Source organism: Dendrobates tinctorius, unplaced genomic scaffold, assembly GCF_039654945.1.
Source record: "Dendrobates tinctorius isolate UK_male_01 unplaced genomic scaffold, ASM3965494v1 ptg000512l, whole genome shotgun sequence".
NCBI classification, from domain to species: Eukaryota; Metazoa; Chordata; class Amphibia; order Anura; family Dendrobatidae; genus Dendrobates; species Dendrobates tinctorius.
Window position 1 is genome coordinate 413,496 of NW_027362171.1, and position 22,804 is coordinate 436,299.

Genomic DNA, 22,804 nt, shown 5'->3' on the forward strand with positions numbered 1-22,804 from the left:
AATAAAGTACAGTATTCTGCTACTCTAACTATAGCCTGACTCGCCGCTGCTATTTCGGCCACATGGCTACCGTGCTCTGACTATTTCAGTCTATCCTAAGCCCTAAACATGTGCTCACATGGGGTTAACACTCACGGTAAAGTTGGTGTCTCAGTTCCTTCCTGGGGGCCCCCTGCAGTTCTCTGCAAGATGATGCGATGTCCTCCCTGGCAGCTCTGTGCAGTGTGGTCCTGTCCTTGTGTGAAGATTCCAAGCCTGTTCCTAGAAATGGTGAACTCCATCTTCTGAATTCCTTCCTTGTAGATCTTCATGGCTCCTCACAGTATCACAAGAAAACCACCTTCGTTATCCCCAGAAGGGTATACACAATCCACAAGTTCAGTCAGTTACAAGCTGCACGTTTTTCTCCTCACGTCAGTCTCCTGCAGACTCCCAGCTCCAAACACTCACTGGCAAAACAGCCCCTCCCCTCTCCATAGCTGGAAGAGCAAAACAAAGCAGTCTTTTGAAGGGTAGAATAGAATGTACCATCGCATCAGCCAAGGGGGTGCTGTCTCTTAAAGGGGCAGCGTGTCTCTGCTGTCCATAGCAATGTCAGCCCCTTACACATCGGCAGGGAGGGGGCTCCCTGTGTGGATCCCTGAGACCGCTGGAGCAGTGCAATGTGCTGCGCTGCTTCAAGAGTCTCCATCCCTGCAAACCCCTGGATCCAAGATGGCCGTGGGGGCTTTCGGGGGCCGGCCTGCAGGGAGGCGGCTTACTCAGTGCCTGATGAGGGTCTAGTTTCCAAAATGGGTCACTTGTGGGGGGTTCAACAGTTTAGGCACATCAGAGGCTCTCCAAATGCAACATGACACCGCAGACCATTCCATCAAAGTCTGCATTCCAAAACATCACTACTTCCCTTCCATGCATCGATGTGTGCCCATACAGTAGTTTTCTCCCACATATGGGGTATCAGCATACTCAGGACAAATTGGACAGCAAGTTTTAGTGTCCAATTTCTCCTGTTACCTTTGGGAAAATAAAAAAAATGGGGACTAAAAGATCATGTTTGTGGAAAAAATATGATTTTTCTATTTTCATGCCCGGGCGTTAAAAACTTCTGTGAAGCACTTGGGGGTTCAAAGTGCCCACCACACTTCTAGATAAGTTCCATGGGCAGTCTAGCTTCCAAAAAGGGGTCACTTTTGGGGGGTTTCCAGAGTTTAGGCACATCAGGGGCTCTCCAAAGGCAACATGACACCCACAGACCATTCCATCAATCTGCATTCCAAAACATCATTACTTCCCTTCCAAACCCTGACGTGTGCCCATACAGTAGTTTTCTCCCACATATGGGGTATCAGCGTACTCAGGACAAATTTCACAATAACTTTTGGGGTCCAATTTCTCCTGTTATCCTTGATAAAATAAAAAAATTGGACCTGAAGTAATTGTTTTGTGAAAAAAGTTAAATGTTCGTTTTTTTTAAACATTCAAAAAATTCCCGTGAAGCACCTGAAGGGTTCATAAACTTCTTGAATATGGCTTTGAGCACCTTGAGGGGTGCAGTTTTTAGAATTGTGTCACTTTTGGGTATTTTTTATCATATAGACCCCTCAGTGACTTCAAATGTGATGTGATCCCTAAAAATAAAATTGTGTTGTAAAACTGAGAAATCGCTGGTCAACTTTTAACCTTTATAACTTCCTAACAAAAATAAAATGTGGTTCCCAAATTGTGCTGATGTAAAGTAAACATGTGGGAAATGTTACTTATTAAGTTTTTTGTGTGCCGTATCTCTGTGATTTAAGGGCATAAAAATTCAAAATTGGAAAATTGCAAAATTTTCGCCAAATTTCCATTTTTTCACAAATAAACGCAAATTATATGAATTAAATTTTGCCACTAGCATGAAGTACAGAAATGTCACAAGAAAATAATGTCATAATCACCGGGATCCATGGAAGTGTTCCACAGTTATTACCTCATAAAGGGACAGTGGTCAGAAATGTAAAAATTGGCCTGGTCATGATTGTGCAAACCACCATGGGGGTAAAGGGGTTAAATAGGATATGTTTTTATTAAACACTAGCTGAAGAGCCCGGCGCTGCCCGGGCTTTGTAACTAACAGTGGTTAGTTATAACAAATTATAATTATCCTCCATCCCATAGTCCCATGTCAATATACCCATCATACATATCCACGATCCCATAGGCCCGTGCCCATATACCCATAATACATATCCTCCATCGCATAGTCCCATGCCCATATACCCATCATACATATCCTCCATCCCATAGTCCCATGCCCATATACCCATCATACATATCCTCCATCCCATAGTCCCATGCCCATATACCCATCATACATATCCTCCATCCCATAGTCGAGTGTCCATATACCCATCATACATATCCTCCATCCCATAGTCGAGTGTCCATATATCCTTCATCTCATAGTCCCATGCCCATATACCCATCATACATATCCTTCATCCCATAGTCCCGTGCCCATATACCCATCATACATATCCACCATCCCATAGTCCCGTGCCCAAATACCCATCATACATACCCTCTATCCCTTAGTCCAATGCCCATATACTCATCACACATCCTCCATCCCATAGTCCCGTGCCCATATACCCATTATGACATCATCATCATCATGGCAACCGTTATGACATAAACAACCCCATTGCAACCTATGATGAATCAGTGTCGCCATGACAACCATTGTGACATCATAATGAAGGGCGGGGCTTGATGCGCACACACTTTTTCCCCATTATGTAGATAGGGGCAAAATTGTTTGGTGAATTGGAACACGCGGGGTTAAAATTTCGCCTCACAACATAGCTAAGGACACTCTCAGGGTCCAGATGTGTGACTGTGCCAAATTTTGTGGCTGTAGCTGCGACGGTGCGGATGCCTATCCCGGACATACACACATACATACACACATACATACATACACACATACATACACACATACATACACACATACACACACACACATACATACACACATACATACACACACATACATACACACACAAATTTAGCTTTATATATTAGACTAGTGTTGAGCATTCCGATACTGCAAATATCGGGTATCGACCGATATTCACGGTATCAGAATTCCAATACTGAGTTCCGATACTTTTTGCATATCGAATACCGGAATCGGAAGTTCCCATAATGCTATGAGCCAGTTTGATTTGATTCAGTCAATCAGGAATCCTAAGAAGTGTGGGCACATCCTGTTATGCATGTTAGGCATGTTAACTAATGGCATGGCTGTGACTGGCTGCGAGCAGAACACCCAGCCGCTCCTCCCCCAAACATACGCTGAACAATGATCTATGGAAATTGAAACTATTGAGGGAGGAGGAAATGACAAGTTCTTATTTCAATGCCAGAACACCCCCCTGGACGTTTATCTTAGAAGCAAGAGATGATATCTTGGAAACCGTGCAGACTAGCCACAGAAGGTAAATTACTTTTTGTCAGCATTCTGCAGCCCAGATATGCACTGAGATTATGTGAAAAGCCTGGACAGCCTGTTCTGTTATGTATTTCCGCCAACTTGGATCGCCCGCCAGGGCTGGTGGGGTACTCGGTACCGGGCCCATTGGTTTCAATGGAAGATGTCACGGTAGCTGTGACCCGGTCCGTGACCCCACCGGTGGTGTTTGGCAATGAAGATGTTAAGCCGACGCTGCAGACAGATCATCTGGGACAGATGGTGTGGTGCAGCAATGATGTTGTGGCCCTCCACAGGTAGGGCTGTAGTCCCAGGGCAGTGTAGATGGAGAGGTAGTGAAGAGACGTAGATGGTACCGTGCCAGGCACAGAGATGTAGCAGTGCTGAGTGTGTTGGCGCAGGAATAACTGGAGGACACCAGGGCTTGTAGTTCCAAAGCTTTACTCACTGTCTGTTGTGCATACAGGTGCCTGCATCCGTGCCGTGTCCTCCAGGTCAGGGGCTCAGTCAACCTCCAAGCTAGATGAAGCACTCCGTTCCAACACTCCGCCAACATATGCCTTTTCTGAACGTCTCCCTCTATTGCTACACAACCCCTTTAACATAGTCAATATCTTTGTAACTCCGAACAACTTAAAAAAAATTAACTCCTGCTATTCCATTTGATTGGGCTAAACCTCTATGCCTTTAATGTCTCCTCCACCTCCCCAATACATTCTACATTATTCTTAGTTGTTTTCCTTCATGTAGAATGAACCTACAAGGAAAGTAAGGGTTTATTTTAATTCCGATATTTCTGTCCCATTGACTTGCATTGGTTTCCGGTATCGGAATCGGCGATATCCGATACTTTTTGGGTATCGGTCCGATCCAATCCGATCGAATATTTCCCAATATCGGAAGGGATCGCTCAACACTATTAAACACCCCATTTGACTTGCATACACCCTGTTTGTGTTCCAGTGACCGAAAGTTCGGGTCACGTGACTGACGCAAACGCTGTGGTGCCTTTTACATATTGAAGGGGTGATAACAATTCGGACTAAATGGCCTGGAAAATCATGTGACGTGAGCTCCAGGAACCGGAAGCACAATGCACAAGCACTGGGCGCATCGAACAAATTGAGGCTGTATGCCCACGATGCGATTTTGAAGCGTTTTTGCCTCGATTTTCAGTGCAAAAACGTTGCGAAAACATTTTAAAAACTCGTGCAGAACGCACCCCATGCGTCCCTATGACATCCCGCACATGCGGTGCTAATGCTGTGCTTTTTCCGTGGCGAAATCGCATCATGGAAAAAGTTGCAGCATGCTCGTTCTTTTTGCGGAATCGCAAAGAATTGCCGCGATTCTGCGCCCATAGGAATGCATGAGAACCGGTTACTTCCCGCATGTGGCTATGCCCACCATGCGCAAAGTTAAGCGTCTCATGTGTGGATGGGACCCACGGTGTGGAGGAGAGGAGACTGTCCTCCAGGCCCTGGGTACAATAACTGTAAAAAAAGAATAAAAAATAAAAAATCGGGCTATATTTACCTTCCGGCGTCATGCGCAGCCTTCCCGGGCCTCAGTGTTCCCAGTAATGCCTTGCGGCAAGGACCTATGATGACGTAGTCTCGCGCTACTCTAGCGGTCTCGTGAGATCACTACAGCACCGCGAGACCAACGTCATCACAGGTCATGCAAGGCATCACTGGGAACGGGAGCGTCGCTGAGACTGCGCGGGACGTCGGAAGGTAAATATACCCCGATTTTTTTTTTATCATTTTTAACATTCTATCTTTTACTATTGATGCCTCATAGGCGGCCTCAATAGTAAAAACCTGGTCACACTTGTCAAACACTATGTTTGATGAGTGTGACCAACCTGTCAATCACTTTCCAAGCGATGCTTCAAATCACTTGGAAAGTGCTTGAATTTCGCACGCGAAAATCGTGGCAAAAACGCGAACATAATCGCGGTAAAATCGCGCTGGAAAAAAAGGCGCGGTTTCTGGGAAGGAGTCCGGTTTTGAGTGTCCGGTTTAAAACGCTACTTGGGCACATAGCATGAAGGAGTTTTTTTCATGTGGGTTAGAAGCCCGGTAACCACCGCAGTGTGCGTTCCATGGACCGGAAGCGCCTTATATCAGCCTGAAGTGCCTGCCTGCATCATAGAGGAGATTATACTATACCATGTTATGTCGAGGGCTTTCTTAACAGAAAGTGGTGAGTTTTTTCTGAGCACTATCTCCTTTTTAATTCAGCCCTGTCCTTCCTTTCACTCTCTGCAGACTGGCATAGACAGTGGAGGGACCACGTGTCTCTATAGCACTTAGCACTTTATCTCCTATTACAAGCGAGTCTCCTGATGATTATGAATGAAACGCGTTGGGACACCACCTGAGGGAGAGTGCAGGGTATGTTTAGCACAGGGGTAGTTGTGGACTGCCCTTGTCAGGGCAGAGTCTGGGGAATAGGCCATTGTTAGCCCCATAGGGACCGACAGGGTATTTTCTATTCCACAAATTGACTGAGGATCAATCTGCGACACAATATTTACTACTCCCCCTTCATACGGTCATCTGATTGATTTCTCTGTATGTGACCATTACTGGCAGTGACATCATGCTGCCACATATGTTATACTCCTCAGATTACATGCAGATACGATTATACTGCCGGTATTTGGTGACTAGGTGCAATCTATCGGAGCACAGGTTTTTCCCTCATGACAGTATTTCTTGTATTCATATAGATTCTGATCCCGGCTACTGCAGGTTGAATCCTTTTCATCCTGGGTCGGGGTTTTTCCCGCAGTTGTTGTCTCATTGACCATAATCTGCTGTGGATAAAACCCCACCTTTTTGCACATTAATAGGTGGCACTTATTGTTTCCACATTTTAATAGGTAGATTAATAGCGCCATAGCTTGAGAATAAGCAGGGACCCGATCATATTCACTCATCTCCACTCTCTATCCCTATTCCCATCACTTGGGCTCCTACAGTCTCCATCTTGCTTTTATCTTTATCTTCAGTTTTATTTGGGGTTTATGATTTTCATTTTGGATTTGTTCTGTCAGACTAAAACAGGAATACAGATAATGAATTACAAAGTAAGAAAATTATGTAGATGAATTCAGTATGTAAAATATATTATGCAGAATTCATATTGATGGTTAGGGGAATGACAGAGGCCGTGTATGATCACATCTGTAATATAACGCTTCTCACCTCTGCGTGTTTCCATGTTATAGACTGGGTGCTCATGTAAAGCTCTTGGCCACTGACCGCCCATGGTGTAAAATGTCCTACTTCAATATTTTGTACAACCTTAAGACCAGTATTATGAGTAAATCTCCAGTTTGTTATCATATATGAATGTACAGCTTCCCCGTGTTCATTGAAGTAATTTATAGGCTTCGCTGTATCCGGTGAATTCTTCGTCATTTGGATGAAGCGCTGTAACTTCCGTGTGTATTGTACAAATCCGGGTGTGGAATTTTCTTGATATTTGTCTTTTACAAATAAGAACATTTCATGTAGAGCTTTAGCCAGAACTTCTACTGCGTAATATAATCTCGGAGAAAACCCTGATGAGAGGTAATTCCTTATACTTGGCACAATAAACTCAATCGAATCAATATCATCGTCCACTGTCCATTTAACTGAAACAAAGGAATCTTTATCTCCATTATCTAATAGAGAATCTAATATTTTCCAAAATTCTTTATTTTTGGTTATAGTGTGAATTTTCGTGTAGTTTTTCACAATGTCTTCCACACCAGGAAAAGTTTGTGATGAAATGTCCACTGCTAGACTTCCGTTCAATAATGGAAAGTCTTCATTTCTAATGAAGTAACTGGAGACCCAGAATGGTGGAAAGATGAAAGTTTTGTCAATAAACAGAAAAGTTAAGCGCCCTATTATATCAAACTCATAAGAGAAGCTTCCACAAATGATAATGATACTGACTTCTCGATGCTTAAAAATCGGTAAAATATTATACAAATCTATAGCCGTTTTAAGTTTTATGGTGAAGGCCACACAGATCCCATGTTCTCTCATGAGATTTGTTAGTGTCTGCAGTTCATTCTCTCCATTATCATCATCTGATACTAAAATCCCAACCCAGGTCCAGCCAAAATGCTTCAGCAGTTTGGTGATTACCATGTTGTGGATGTGGTGATTTTGGACTGTTCGAAAAACATGTGGATAGAGGCGTCTGTCAGATAATGAGCGATCGGTGGATCCATAACTGATCTGCAAAATCCAAAAAAACATTTTGGGGGCGACTGATTAATGTGATGGAAAAACACCTTCATAAGTCGCAATATTTTTTAGCAAAAAGGCAACAAACAGGTCTGGGGGCTGAGAAAAAAGCTGGAATGGATGGAAAAGAGTGAAAACTAAATAAGACCAGCATGGAGATGATGCCGGCATGACTTTCTGGCTTGCATATGGGATCTGGGAATAATGTTGTCAGACTATTGCGCTGGTTTTATAGATTTTAAAAAAGACCTACCAAACCAAACCAAAAATCTTTTTTAAAGGGAAAAATGCTAAGAAACATTATTTCAGTCATAATTATATATTTATAGGGCAAAATAATATATATAATATATATATATAAATATAAATATATATATATATATATATATATATCTCCTTTCACACATGTTCACAAGGAGCGTTTTGACTTTATTTTTTACTTTAACATTTGTGAGGGCGCTCAATGCTATATTTGGGAGGACCCTCCCTTATGCCAAATAGCTATCAATAAAGTGGAAAAAATATTCCCCATCACTTTACAATGCCAGATAAAACATGCCCAAACCACAACCATCATGTCCACCGCCATGTCATTATGTGGCCCTCGCTGACAATTAGCAGACCGCCTGTCGATGCCATGGAACCTGAGTTTGGTAAGGGCCCTCAGGTGGACCTGTATCATACGTTTGGGAGAGTTCTCACTCCTACATTTGGGAGGACCCTCCCTCATGACAAATACTTACCAGATAGCGGAATACATATTCCCCATCACTTTAGAATGCCAGATCAAACAAGCCAGTTTGCATTTTGGGTTTTGCCCGCCACCACCATGTCCCCCGCCATGTCATTATGTGGCCCTCACAGACAATTTTCAGAGCGCCACCAGGTGCTGTGAAACCTGCATTTTGTGAGCTCCACAGCACATTTTGGCTCCCGTATCCCAGTGGAGCCGCTGTCATAGTGGGTGAAGCCGCTGTAAGGTGACTATAATACAGGAGTTGGGGAGCTGTATGATCAATGTCAGGAAATTGTATTCTACCAGACACCAAAAGCATTAGAATTAAATTCTGAATCCAGTGTAACAAGTGAGGGCCGGTATTGTGCTCAGTCTGTCAGGCCTGAGACCCATGTCAGGAACATGGACAAGCCTCATGTTACTTGGAAGCAGCCTCCTCAAGGGGAAGAGTCAGCAGCGCCATTGACAAATCTGCACAAGACCAAGCACTTCTTCTGGAAACTTCCCAACCAGGCAGAATGTATATTTTGCATGGTGTTGAGCAACAATGAAGTAATTACAGGATACAGTATGTCCCAGAGAGTGATGAGGTCTGTGGAGTGTATTACTCAGGTGACAGGCAGTGCTACAGAGCTCAGGTAAAGGCCTTAGTTTGGCAATGACAATAGTCCAATATGTAGATAAGGAAAACAGCCACACTCAAAATAGTGTTTTTCTTGAATGCAAGTGAAAACGTTTATTGAATACACCACAGAAAGGTATGACAAAATATTAAGGTAACATTTTGACCCGATCACGGGTCTTTAACAAACCTCACTTAGGTAAGAAAAAGAATGGCTGAGATGAGCAAGGAATAGGCCAAGGCAGAAGAAAATAGAAGTCCCAGCTGTGGCTTAATGTTATTGAAGGGCAAGCACCGTCTGTGGTGGTATGTGTCATTTAGATGCCTGGAAAAGTCAGCAGTGGTCTTTGTCCAGCACCAGACAATGTAAAGTGCTAATGAATGTGTATGCCCTATCTAACTAACAAATTGTGAACAGACATGTATGCCGACAACTGACAACTGAACGCTGCGCTGGGACAATGAACTGGACGTGGTTGCTGACTGTTGTGTCTGTTCATGCTGCAGGATGTGGATAGGAGACCTCATTGCCTGCTTCATGGACAGCAGATTGGGAAGGGCCAGTGGTTTCACCATCAGACACAGATTTTGCACCCAGGCGTTCCACCCTCCTACTGGGGTGCTGCGTATATGAGGTATTATGTCAAATTTCCCTTTATAAAGGGATGTGTGGGTAAGATTTTAGAGCTAGCAGCATATATAGAGAGCATGTTTCATTACTCAAATTATTATTCTGTGTAAGGCTGAAACCTGAAGAATTGTGTGGAGCATATTAATGAATTCATGTTCCAAAATGCCCAAGTGCAGACGCAAAAATCAACATCAGGCTGCCAGATACACGCTTAAAGGGACTATGAGAAGGACAACACAATAAAAAAAAGTATAATAATAGAATATAGAGAGATTGAGAGAAGAAAGTGACAGCACATGTGAAAAAGACTTGGGTATACTAATAGATCACAGACTGAATATGAGTCAACAGTGTGATGCAGCAGCAAAAAAGGCAAATGCAATTCTAGGATGTATTAACAGAAGCATACAGTCTAGATCACGTGAAGTAATTATTTCCCTCTACTCCTCTTTGGTCAGACCTCATCTGGAATATTGTGTCCAATTTTGGGCACCACATTTTAAAAAAGACATCAACAAACTGGAGCAAGTTCAGAAAAGAGCGACCAGAATGGTGACCGGTCTGCAAACCCTGTCTTATGAGGAAAGGTTGCAGGATTTGGGAATGTTTAGTTTGCAAAAGAGAAGACTGAGAGGAGACTTAATAGCTGTCTACAAATATCTAAAGGGCTGTCACATTGTAGAAGGATCAACTTTATTCTCATTTGCACAAGGAAAGACTAGAATCAATGGGATGAAGCTGAATGGGAGGAGACACAGATTAGATATTAGAAAAAACTTTTTGACAGTTAGAGTGATCAATGAGTGGAACAGGCTGCCACGAGAAGTGGTGAGTTCTCCTTCAATGGAAGTCTTCAAACAGAGGCTGGACAGACATCTAACTGGGATGATTTAGCGAATCCTGCTTTGAGCAGGGGGTTGGACCAGATGGCCCAGGAGGTCCCTTCCAACTCTACGATTCTATGATTCTATGAAATTTGACCATTGCACAATGTACAAAGGTTTCCAAAAATTACCCCAAGGGGTCTGTATCATACACGCTGAAAAAGAACATGATGGGGACCTCACAATACTTTTTGCAGTTATTACAATAGGTGGAAGTAGGGAGAACAAGTTTCACCATTTCACAATGTGCAAAGGTTTAAAAAACTAGCCAAGGGTAGAGATGAGCGACTTTGCCTTTTTTAAGGACGAATCAGGTTTTCATGAAACTCAACTTTCTTAAAATTCGAGTCGAATGAAATCGGCCGACTATAGGGAAAAGTTGGGGCCAACTGAAACACGAAACCCAATGCAAGTCAAAGGGGAAGCAAAGTCGTCAGGGAGTGGAGGACAGTAAACTCATTTACAGTGCCCATTTCAATGCCAACAACATCAATTCTTATTACTTAAGCTTGTCAACTTTAATTTACTTTATAATAATAGTTAGGCATTGAAAACTGGGGGTTATTTGGCTAAAGTTGTGGGGGGTAGGGCTGGCTCCAGGTTTTCCTGTGGCCCGGGCCAAAGAGTGTCAGTGCGTCCCTTTAACACATACTACAATTCAAGATGCTCCGATACGGCAGAGAAATATTGGTATATTACCATGTAAAATACTTCACTTCTTATATGACATGACTGATATCTATTTTAAATTCTCCAATAGCTCAAAAAATGGACAGTATATTACTCCATACAGTATTATGGCCACCACATAGTGCGCCATACAGAATAATGAGCCCCATATATTTCTCCATACAGAATAATTGGTCCCATATAATGCTCCATACAGTATATGACGAGCTCCACATAATGCTACAGTATATGTTTGGTCCCCATGGATGATGCTCCACTGTCTTATGAGCCCAAATAATGCTCCATATATAATGGGCCCCATTTCTAATGCTCCAGTGTATAATGTGCCCCGTAAATGCTGGTCCAGTGTGTGATGTCCCCCATTTGGAATGCTCCAGTATATGATGGGCCTCATGGATGATGCTCCAGTGTATGATGGGCCCAAATAATGCTCCATATATTATCTGCCGCATTTAGAATGCTCCAGTATATGATGAGCCTCATGGATGATGCTCCAGTGTATGATGGGCCCAAATAATGCTCCATATATTATCTGCCCCATTTAGAATGTTCCAGTATATGATGGGCCCCATGGATGATGCTCCAGTGTGTTATGGGCCCAAATAATGCTACATATCTAATGGGCCCCATTTCTGATGCTCCAGTGTATAATGTTCCCCGTAAATGCTGCTCCAGTGTCTGATATGCCCCATTTGGAATGCTCCAGTATATGATGGGCCAAATGGATGATGCTCCATTGTATGATGGGCCCCATATCTCATTCTCCAGTGTATAGTGCTGCCCAAATATTGCGGCCAACCTTTAAAAAAGTTAAATACCTCTCCTTGCTGGGCACTGCTCTACTCTGGACTCCTCAGTGTCAACATCTTCCAGCTCTCTGCACTTGGACTGTTTAGGCAGAGGGCATACAGACGTGATGTTACCGCACTCTCTGACCTGAATGTCACTGTCAGGAAACACGGAAGATGTCACGGCGGTGGAGCAGGGAGAGGTAAGTATTTCAAGTGCTGTGGCCATGAGCAAGCGGGGGGCACTCGTGGGCTGCGGCACTGGCACAGGGCCCCTCATAATACGCCAGTGTGTCTGATGGCGAGTGGGCTCCCCCACCGGCAGAGACACTTTTGCGTACTATGAGGGGCCCTGTGCCAGTGCCGTCGCCCAAAAGTATGCCCCCCCACCTGCTCAGGGAACCGGCATAAATTTCCTGAGTCACATACAGACAGTCAGCAAGTATTTCTCCGTGATACCAGCCAGGACGCGGTACTGTGTGAGGAGCGTACAGCTCTATACGGTGTGTGAAATAATGAACATTCGTTCGCTGTGCCAAAAAAAAGAATAAAAGTAGGAGTGCTGTGTAAAAAGCAGTCTGCACAGCAGTGTACACACAGCAATAGTGCTATAAGGCAGGCTAATACCACGCTGCTTCACACAAGAAAATCCTCCCTGTCACTGGCAGGCAGACTAATAACTAGTGCTGCTTCACACAAGAAAATCCTCCCTGTCACTAGCAGGCAGCTTAATAACTAATGCTGATGCACAAAAGAAAATCCTCCCCCTGTCACACCACAGTAACTGTACACAACAATTGCGTTCTGCACAAGAACATAATAACTTCTTTTTACAGGCCTAAGTGTCTCCCTAATGTTAAACAGCGTCACCAACCTCTCCCTACTGTAAAGATGGGCAGAAGAAAAATGGCTGTCGGCTTTGAGGGCTTTTATACACACTCTGTATATACAGTATTTCAGGAGTCACCCTCAGACGCTCAGTCAGTATGGATTTAACCGTAATCCAAAATGTTGAAAAAAGGTACTGTATCATCAGATACCAGGTGTATCCAGTCTAGGGCTAATTGTAAATCTCCGTCTATATTTCCAGAGTCAGACACAAACACTCACAGGCTCAGTATGGATTATATAAAAAAGAATAAAAAGGGAAATGTATTTGAAGCGTACACCAGTATACAGTGTTGATGTACTTTTAAATGTTCGCATATATTTCAGTAACAATAATCCAGTCCAGACTCTCTGCTAGGAAACTAGATGGTTACAAGTACAAACATAAAGTCGAGTGATTGCTGAAATTTGGGAATTACTAATCACGGGAAAACCTCCCGGGAGATTTCGCAGAGGCGATGCTGACCCGCAATTACTTTGTCTGCGGAGACAGCGAAAACGGTTCTTTGTTAAGAAAGGTTTGCTGTATCGCAGTAATGTGGATCCCATCACTGTAACTCGTCTCCATCAAATAGTGATCACAGGGAGAGATGTAGACAAAGTATCTCATACAATCCTTATTGAAAAATGACTAAGTATGGAATGGACAAGGCAACTGTTAGGTGGATCCATAACTGGCTTAGTGATCAGACCCAAAGAGAGGTCGTAAATGGCTGCACATCCAGTTGGAAGAATGTCTCAAGTGGGGGAGCACAGGGCTCTGTCCTGGGCCCTGTATTGTTCAAAATCTTTATCAACGATTTAGATGAAGGAATTGAGGGTAAACTGATTAAATTTGCTGATGACACAAAGCTAGGAGGGATAGCTAATACTAGAGAAGAGAGAGGATTCAAAAAGATATAAATAGACTGGAGCAGTGGGCAGCAACTAACAGAATGGTTTTTAACAGGGAAAAATGCAAAGTACTACATCTGGGCAATAAAAATGAAAAAAGCATATACAAAATGGGAGGAATAGGGCTAAGCAACAGCACATGTGAAAAAGACTTGGGTATACTAATAGATCACAGTCTGAATATGAGTCAACAGTATGATTCAGCAGCAAAAAAGGCAAATGCAATTCTAGGATGTATTAACAGAAGCATACAGTCTAGATCACGTGAAGTCATTATTGCCCTCTACTCCTCTTTGGTCAGACCTCATCTGGAATATTGTGTCCAGTTTTGGGCACCACATTTTAAAAAAGACATCAACAAACTGGAGCAAGTTCAGAAAAGAGCGACCAGAATGGTGACCGGTCTGCAAACCCTGTCTTATGAGGAGAGGTTGCAGGATTTGGGAATGTTTAGTTTGCAAAAGAGAAGACTGAGAGGAGACTTAATAGCTGTCTACAAATACCTAAAGGGCTGTCACATTGTAGAAGGATCATCTTTATTCTCATTTTCACAAGGATAGACTGGAAGCAATGGGATGAAACTGAATGGGAGGAGACACAGATTAGATATTAGAAAAAACTTTTTGTCAGTTGGAGTGATGAATGAGTGGAACAGGCTGCCACGAGAAGTGATGAGTTCTCCTTCAATGGAAGTCTTCAAACAGAGGCTGGACAGACATCTGACTGGGATGATTTACCGAATCCTGCTTTGAGCAGGGGGTTGGACCAGATGGCCCAGGAGGTCCCTTCCAGCTCTACGATTTTATGATTCTATGACATGTTCCTCACTGCCTATCATGATGTGTTTGGTCACTTTGGATTGCAAAAGACAGAAGCCACAGGCCGTAGGCGATTTGATTGGATTGGCATGAGAGGAGACATTGTAAAATGGTGGTAGGAATGTCACATGTCTGTGACTAGGAAAACTGTCAAAGCTGATCATAAAGCACCACTGCATCCGATTGTGAGTCGATGTCCATTATGAATGGTAGCCATTGATCATCTGAAGGTAGAGGCCAGCAGGAAAGGCCATAGCTACGTATTAACCATCATCGATCAGTTCACCAAATTTGTTGTGGCCGTCCCTGTGAAGGATTTCACTGCCCAGACTACACAGTGTTGGAGCAGGGAGAGATAAGTATTGCAAGTGCTATGGCTGCAACAAAATTATGGCCGTTATTACTGACTACCTTGCTTGCCTCAAGATGTAGACTGCCCAGCCATGATGCAGTTTGTCGCTGCAAGTAGTTGGCCAGTACCTCCGTGTTGAGTCTGCTGTCGCCCAAAAATTCGGTCTTTCACATGCAGGAGGAGGGCAGGGATGGCTTTTCGAGAAAAGAAGTGCCGACTGGGTAGGTCATAGCGTGGGACAGAATAGGCCATGAGCTCTCGGAATGCTTTGCTTTCAAAGAAACGTAAGGGCATCATCTCTAATGAGATCAGTTTGGCAGTATAGCCGTTCAAAGCCAGTGTACGCAGGTGAGAGGATGAGTACTTTCTTGTCCTACTCAGAGTGTCTGATATGGTTAGCTGGACTTGAGAGCTGCATATGGAGGAACTAGCGGTGGACCTGACGGATCAAGAGGGGGTTTGTGATGGTGATGGTGGTGGTGGTGGTGGCCTAGATTCAGTCTTTCGTAGCCAAAACATAGTGATTCCCCGACTGCTTTGCCATTGCGACGAAGCCTCAAGATTGCTGGTGGTGTGCTTACTGGTGGGCTTTCAGTGGGGGAAGCGATGGAGCGTTGCTCAATACCTTCAGATGGAGCAGGTGCAGATGTGCTACCTGAGGTTTTGTAGTCCACCCATGCTTGCAAGTGCATGGTAGTTAAATGTGTAAGCATGCAACTGGTATTCAAATTTCTGAGATTTTTACCTCGGCTAAAGTTCCTTCTGCACTTCTTACAGATAACCTTTGCCTCATCAGGATTTTGGTTAAAAAAGTGCCACACTGCAGTCTTCGTACTATAGTATAAATTTGCAGGCCTTGCACGCTGTGCTAATTTGACCGTCTGGCCAAGCTGTCCTGCAATTCTTTTTTTTAAACAAGATTTTGTACAGCTACGGTCCTGCCAGATAACCACTGCTGCGATGTCGATGCCTGCTGCGGATCCTTCTCCTCTTGTGAGCTATTGCCAGCGCTGCCCTCTTCCCCCAGTGGATGCCAATCCGGGTCAACAACTGGGTCATCCATCACCTCCTCTTCAATTTCATCTGCACTTTCCTCTGTGTCACCGTGTAATGTGGTATAGTATGCGGGAAGAGGCAAATGAGTTTCATCATGGTCTGATTCAGGCTCACTAGACTTCGAGGAAAATGTATTGCTCTGGGTCAATGTACCAGCAGAATAATCTAGCAGTGGCTGTGTATCAGTGCACTCCATGTCAGATTCATCTTGGACTGGGGAATTCAGGATTTGACTTGATAACCCAGGCATGGTATGTGAAAAGAGCTCCATGGAGTTTTCTAAAGTGTGGCCTGCCGCATTCTTCACTTTTGGTGGGGGTGAAGGACACAAGGAAAAAGGTTGTTCCTGACATTTTTTTGAAACTTCAGAAGAGGAGGCAATAGAGCTGGATGCTGCTTTGCCAATGTAAGCCAAAACCAGTTCCTGATGCTCTTGCTTTAAATGCGTCTTACGGGGCTTGGTTTGCAGGGGAAGAGAGCAGACCTGTTTATCACGTGCGCCTGGTATTCCCCTGTTTAATCCTGCAAAAGCGTACTAAAAGCGGAATTTTGGAATTAAAATCTTGTTGGAACATGCCTGGAGTAAGAAAGAAGGAAGAAATTCAGGACCCGATGAAGACAAACTTTATTGATGGCCAAAGAAGTTCACTGAGAAGATCCGAGGTAGACCTCCTCTCCCCCAGAGCAAAACAACTTAACCAGCTGTCTGAACAAGCGAGATGGAAGCCGATGGCTCAGGAGGCTCTGGGAAATCCCCAGGCTGCGGGCGCGAAGAGGAGTCTAAAGGCCACAGCAAATGTGCCAGAGGAGACGTGCTGGCATCAGCGTCGGGAGACAGTGGAAAGGCGCGACTCAGGAAGACTGCCGATTAAAGCTGTAATGGCATCGTTGTCGGGGCTGGTCCTGAGCGGTGGTAAGCCTGCTGCTGGGCATGACACAGGGAGCTGTGTTATCTGCAGCGGCGGGGAAGGAAGCAGGCAGTAGCCCGGGGAAGACGGCGGTATACACTTCAAAGCCAAAGCCAGTGACAGCGCATGCAGGCAGGAACCCGAGAGAAGCAGCGGTAAACTCTTCAGAGGATGCAGGAGCAACCAGGAGCCCAGGAGAAGCGGCAGTGGTCTCATCAGCGGCTGCATGAGCGACTGGGAATCCAGGAGAAGTGGCAGTAAATTCATCAGGGGTGCATGAATAATCGTTGACAGCTGCAGGGATAGGCTTCAGGTTTGCGGTGGAGATGGGGAGTGAAGGCATCGCGTAGCAGCAGAGGAGACAAGGTGGCGGAGACGCTGTGGATCAGAGGAGGGAGAAACTGCATCCTCCATACTGTGCAAGATTTGTCACATATTGGACTTAGCAGTGCTTAAAGAGGAAAATCATTATGATCGTAACAATTTCTGTATGACAAAACCCTGGCAGATCCCTTTCACCCAAATTGATTGCTGATGGCAGGCTCATGTACAATGCGCCGGTGTTTCTCCCAGGGAGGAATGGGGAGAAAGATAATAGGATATGGGAAGGAGAGAAAGAAGAAGGCTGTAATCTTCAACTTCTAAAATGGCATAATAACAAAGATAAATTATCAGTCCACTCATATAACTTCAATTCACTTGAAGATTTGCATACTGTACATTCGGCGGAAGTTATGGAGGGTATAGGGGTCATCTGAAACGGCGGGAAGTAACTTACAGTATCTGCTGACACGGATTATGAGGAATCTAATTCCTCAGGCTCAATCTGTGACGATATTGTCAAACATGACAGCTGTAACTATGATTATGAGTCCCGAGAAAACTATACCACCCAAATCGATATAGATTATTGGGATCATGAGAAGCCATACAACAATGGAAGGCATAATACTTCTAAGACATCATTAATTGATGAAATACCTGCTTCAGATGAATACCCTACAGTGGGGTTTAGGGCTAGAATGCTCTAAGCTTTGTAAAAATCCAATTTTTTTTTTTTTAAATATTAGAGATAATGTTTCCGAAACACTGATTGATTTAAAAGCAAAAAACACAGGCTCTAAGCAAGCTAAGGCCTCCGAAGCTTTAATAAAAAAGCTATTCCAAAAGACACCATTACTATTTTTAGAAGATTTTCATTTGAATGCTATCGAAATTTCAGACACTCCTTCTCATGACAACAATAGGTTTAAATCTCCTTATTCAGAATATGCGTCTCTATCTGCTGGGGTAATTAAGATTTTAGCTACAGTTACAGAATCCGGGTTGAAAATTCAAAAGGACATAGATTCCTTTGCAAACAGTTTGGTGGCATATGAAGATTTTAAAAGGAGAACCGATATCAAGATTATGGATGGTCCATGAAAAAATCCCGTCCTTCCACTTGAAAAGCTCCATTTCTTCTATGATTCACCCCACTATTCCAAACATTGAAGAGAGAAATCTAATCGAGAAAGCTTTTAGAATTCGTAGACACCCTTATCTTCTACCTGATGTAGCCATGGACGTTAGCATCTCATAGAATCATAGAATCATAGAATCATAGAATCATAGAATCGTAGAGTTGGAAGGGACCTCCTGGGCCATCTGGTCCAACCCCCTGCTCAAAGCAGGATTCGCTAAATCATCCCAGTCAGATGTCTGTCCAGCCTCTGTTTGAAGACTTCCATTGAAGGAGAACTCACCACTTCTCGTGGCAGCCTGTTCCACTCATTGATCACTCTAACTGTCAAAAAGTTTTTTCTAATATCTAATCTGTGTCTCCTCCCATTCAGTTTCATCCCATTGCTTCTAGTCTTTCCTTGTGCAAATGAGAATAAAGTTGAGCCTTCTACAATGTGACAGCCCTTTAGATATTTGTAGACAGCAATTAAGTCTCCTCTCAGTCTTCTCTTTTGCAAACTAAACATTCCCAAATCCTGCAACCTTTCCTCATAAGACAGGGTTTGCAGACCGGTCACCATTCTGGTCGCTCTTTTCTGAACTTGCTCCAGTTTGCACATCTCATTCTCCCCCAACTGGGTCAGGAACACGGTTCTAAAAATCTCCAAGGAACCAACATTTATTTCATCTCCATATAGCCACTTATCCTTTTACAAATACCATTCGCAAGACACTTGGATAAAAAGGAAATAATTTCAAACTACAACAAAACAACTCCATCGTGCAGGCCTTCCCTACAATTGGACTCAACACTCTATTCTGCAGGTCCAATTTTCATCATAAATGACTGTTATATCCTCACTAGAGGAGGGGGCTGAGTTCTTGTAAAATATAGGAATATTATCTTCTATGGCTTCTCCTGGACTCTCCAGACTATCTAAATCGGATGTTCACCCTAATTGAAAGCACTTGAAGATTGTAAGGATTCCGACATTAATGGCGGCTTTATTTCTTCTTCTTTCTTCAGGAGTTAACTATTTGTGTCTAAACTATATAATTCACTTGATTAGTATTATATTTATGTAGAGTTGAAGAAGATTATTTCGCTTTTGTAGTGTTTGAATGCACAATTTTTTCTTTTGCCTCCACATCGGTCCTAGAACCACCAACGGTGTTCACGGACGGGACGGGGAATCTTACATTTATAGGGAATATTTTGTTTTTTAGTTTAGGGATAGGTAATCAGTACGTGCGCTATGTCACAATTTTTTATATTACAATGCTTTCTAAGGTCCTATATACAATATAAGGCTTAGGTGACAGTTTGTTTATTTATAGCTGATGGTTTTAAGCAGCGTAAATTTTATGCTTTGTGATCTTTGCATTCGGATGACAAACACGCTCATGAGACAGGTTGTTTATTTTTTGAATATGATACTAAGCAGTGGACTAAAACAATCTTAGGGAACTGAATGCACTGAATTTAAAAATTGTAACATTATTGTTTATATAATTATGTCATTACTTTGTATGTCTACCTGTCTATCCACCATCTGAGGGGCTCCCTGTCTTCACAAGGGGTTTTCATTCCTAATCCTAACCCTTCCCTTTCTTTCCCTTCCACTTAATATTTTAATGTAATACAAAATTTTTAAAATAAAAGCGGTTTACGAATCCCTGAAAAGGTAGCCTTCCAGGTCTTCCTGAGCCAGACCATGGCGCAGTCTCAACACCTCCTGCCTTAGCTGCTATTATGCTTTTGGCAGTAACAGCAGATGCACCACCACCACACCATCAGTACCAGCTGTCCCCCCACGTCCGCGGCCTCTTCCACCATAGTTCCAAATTGTTGTCTAAAAAAAACCCAAAATACCAACACATATATGGTACTGTATGAGAAGCGTACAGCTGTATACAGTCTAGGGATAATTGTAAATCTACGTATATATTACATGAGTCAGACACAGACGCTCACAGCCTCATTATGGATTACACAGTAATATAGTTGAGAAAGGGTACAGTAACACCAGATACCAGGTATATATATGGTATGGTTTAAACATTATAAATGTACAGATATATTTCAGGAGGCAGACACAGACGCTCTCTGGTTTATTAAGGATTACATCACAATTTAAAAAGCAGTAAAAGGGTAATGGATCTGAAGCATACAGCTGTATACAGTGTAGGGGTCATTGTTAGAGATGAGCGACTTTGCTTTTTTTAGGGTCGAGTCGGGTTTCATGAAACCCGACTTTCGCAAAAGTCTGGTTGAACGAAATCAGCCGACTATAGGGAAAAGTCGGAGGCCAACTGAAACACGAAACCCAATGCAAGTCAATGGGGAAGCAAAGTCGGCAGAGAGTGGAGGACAGAAAACACACCTACAGTGCCCATTTCAATGCCAAAAACATCAATTCTTATTACTGAAGCTTGTCAACCTTAATTTACATCCATAATAATAGTTATAGCAATGAAAACTGGGGTTTATTTGGCTAAAGTTGTGGGGGGGTAGGGCTGGCTCCAGGCTTTCATGTGCCCTGGGCCAAAGAGAGTCTGTGCGCCCTTTTAACACATACCACAACTCATGATGGTCCGATACAGCACAGAAATATAGGCATAGTACAATGACAAATACTTCACTGCTTACATGACATGACTGATCTATTTTAAATTGTGCAATAGCACAAAAAAAGACAGTATATTACTCCATACAGTATTATGGCACCCACATTGTGAGCCATGCAGAATAATGAGCCCCATATATTTCTCCATACAGAATAATTGGTCACATATAATGTTCCATACAGTATATGATGAGCTCCACATAATGCTACAGTATATGATAGTCCCCATGGAGGATGCTCCAGTGTGTTATGGGCCCAAATAATGCTCCATATATAATGGGCCCCATTTCTAATGCTCCAGTGTATAATGTGCCCCCTAGATGCTGCTCCAGTGTCTGATCTGCCCCATTTGGAATGCTCCAGTATATGATGGGCCTCATGGATGATGCACCAGTGTATGATGGGCCCTAATAATGCTCCATATATAATGGGCTCCATTTCTAATTCACCAGTGTATAATGGGCCCCGTAAATGCTGCTCCAGTGTCTGATCTGCCACATTTATAATGCTCCAGTATGTGATGGGCCTCATGGATGATGCTCCAGTGTATGATGGGCCCTAATAATGCTCCATATATAATGGGCCCCATTTCTAATGCTCCAGTGTATCATGTGCCCCACAGATGCTGCTCCAGTGTCTGATCTGCCCCATTTATAATGCTCCAGTATATGATGGGCCTCATGGATGATGCTCCAGTGTATGATGGGCCCTAATAATGCTCCATATATAATGGGCCCTATTTCTAATGCTCCAGTGTATATTGGGCCCCGTAAATGCTGCTCCAGTGTCTGATGTCCCCTATTTGGAATGCTCCAGTATATGATGGGTCCCATTTTTAATTAACCTAGGCATGGTATGTGAAAAGAGCTCCATGGAGTAATTTGAAGTGTGTGCTGCTGCATCCTTCACTTTTGGTGTGGGTGAAAGACACAAGGAAAGGAGTTGCTCCTGACCATAAGCTGCACTTTCGACTCAGTGCTTGCATTTTTTAAACTTCAGAAGAGGAGGCGATAGAGCTGGAGGCTGTTTCAGCAATGTAAGCCACAAACAATTCCTGATACTCCGGCTTTAAAAGCAGTCTACCTACTCCCAGAAAAGGGAGCCTTTCAGGCCTTCCAGAGCTACACCATGACGCTGGCTCAACACCTCCTGCCTTAGCTGCTATTGTGTTTTTGGCACTACCAGCAGATGCAACACCACCACCTTCAGTGCCAGGTGGCAACCCATGCCAACATCAGCATTCACGTCCTCTTCCACCATACTTCCTCATGTTTTGGAAAATAGACCTAAAATACCAGCAGATATATGGTACTGTATTAGAAGTGTACAGCTCTATACAGACTAGGGATAACAGTAAATCTCCGTATATATTTCATGAGTCATACACAGACGCTCACAGACTCAGTATGGATTACCCAATAAAGATAAAAAGTTGAAAAAGGGTACAATATCACCAGATACAAGGTATATGTAGTATAGTGTAAACATTCTGAATCTCCGTATACATTTCAGGAGGCAGACACAAATGCTCTCAGGCCCAGTATGGATTACACAAGAATATGAAAAGCTGTAAATTTGTAATGTAACACAAACGTACAGCTGTATACAGTGTTGGGGTAATCTTAAAGCTCCTAATATTTTGCCGGAGTAACAGACAGATGTTCATAGGCTCATTATAGATTACACAAGAATATAAATAGCTAAAAAGGTTACTGTATCAGAAGCGTACAGCTGTATGCAGT

At 43.3% G+C, this 22,804-nt stretch overlaps 1 protein-coding gene across 1 annotated transcript in view; it reads right to left on the reverse strand.

Moving 5' to 3' along the window:
- LOC141078144 (vomeronasal type-2 receptor 26-like) overlaps positions 1–22,804 on the reverse strand; it is a 102,880-nt gene that overhangs the window by 17,007 nt on the left and 63,069 nt on the right. Inside the window, exon 3 of the mRNA XM_073564974.1 lies at positions 6,688–7,716. Within this exon, the coding sequence (XP_073421075.1) occupies positions 6,688–7,716 (1,029 nt within the window). The remainder of the gene's footprint in view (positions 1–6,687; positions 7,717–22,804) is intronic.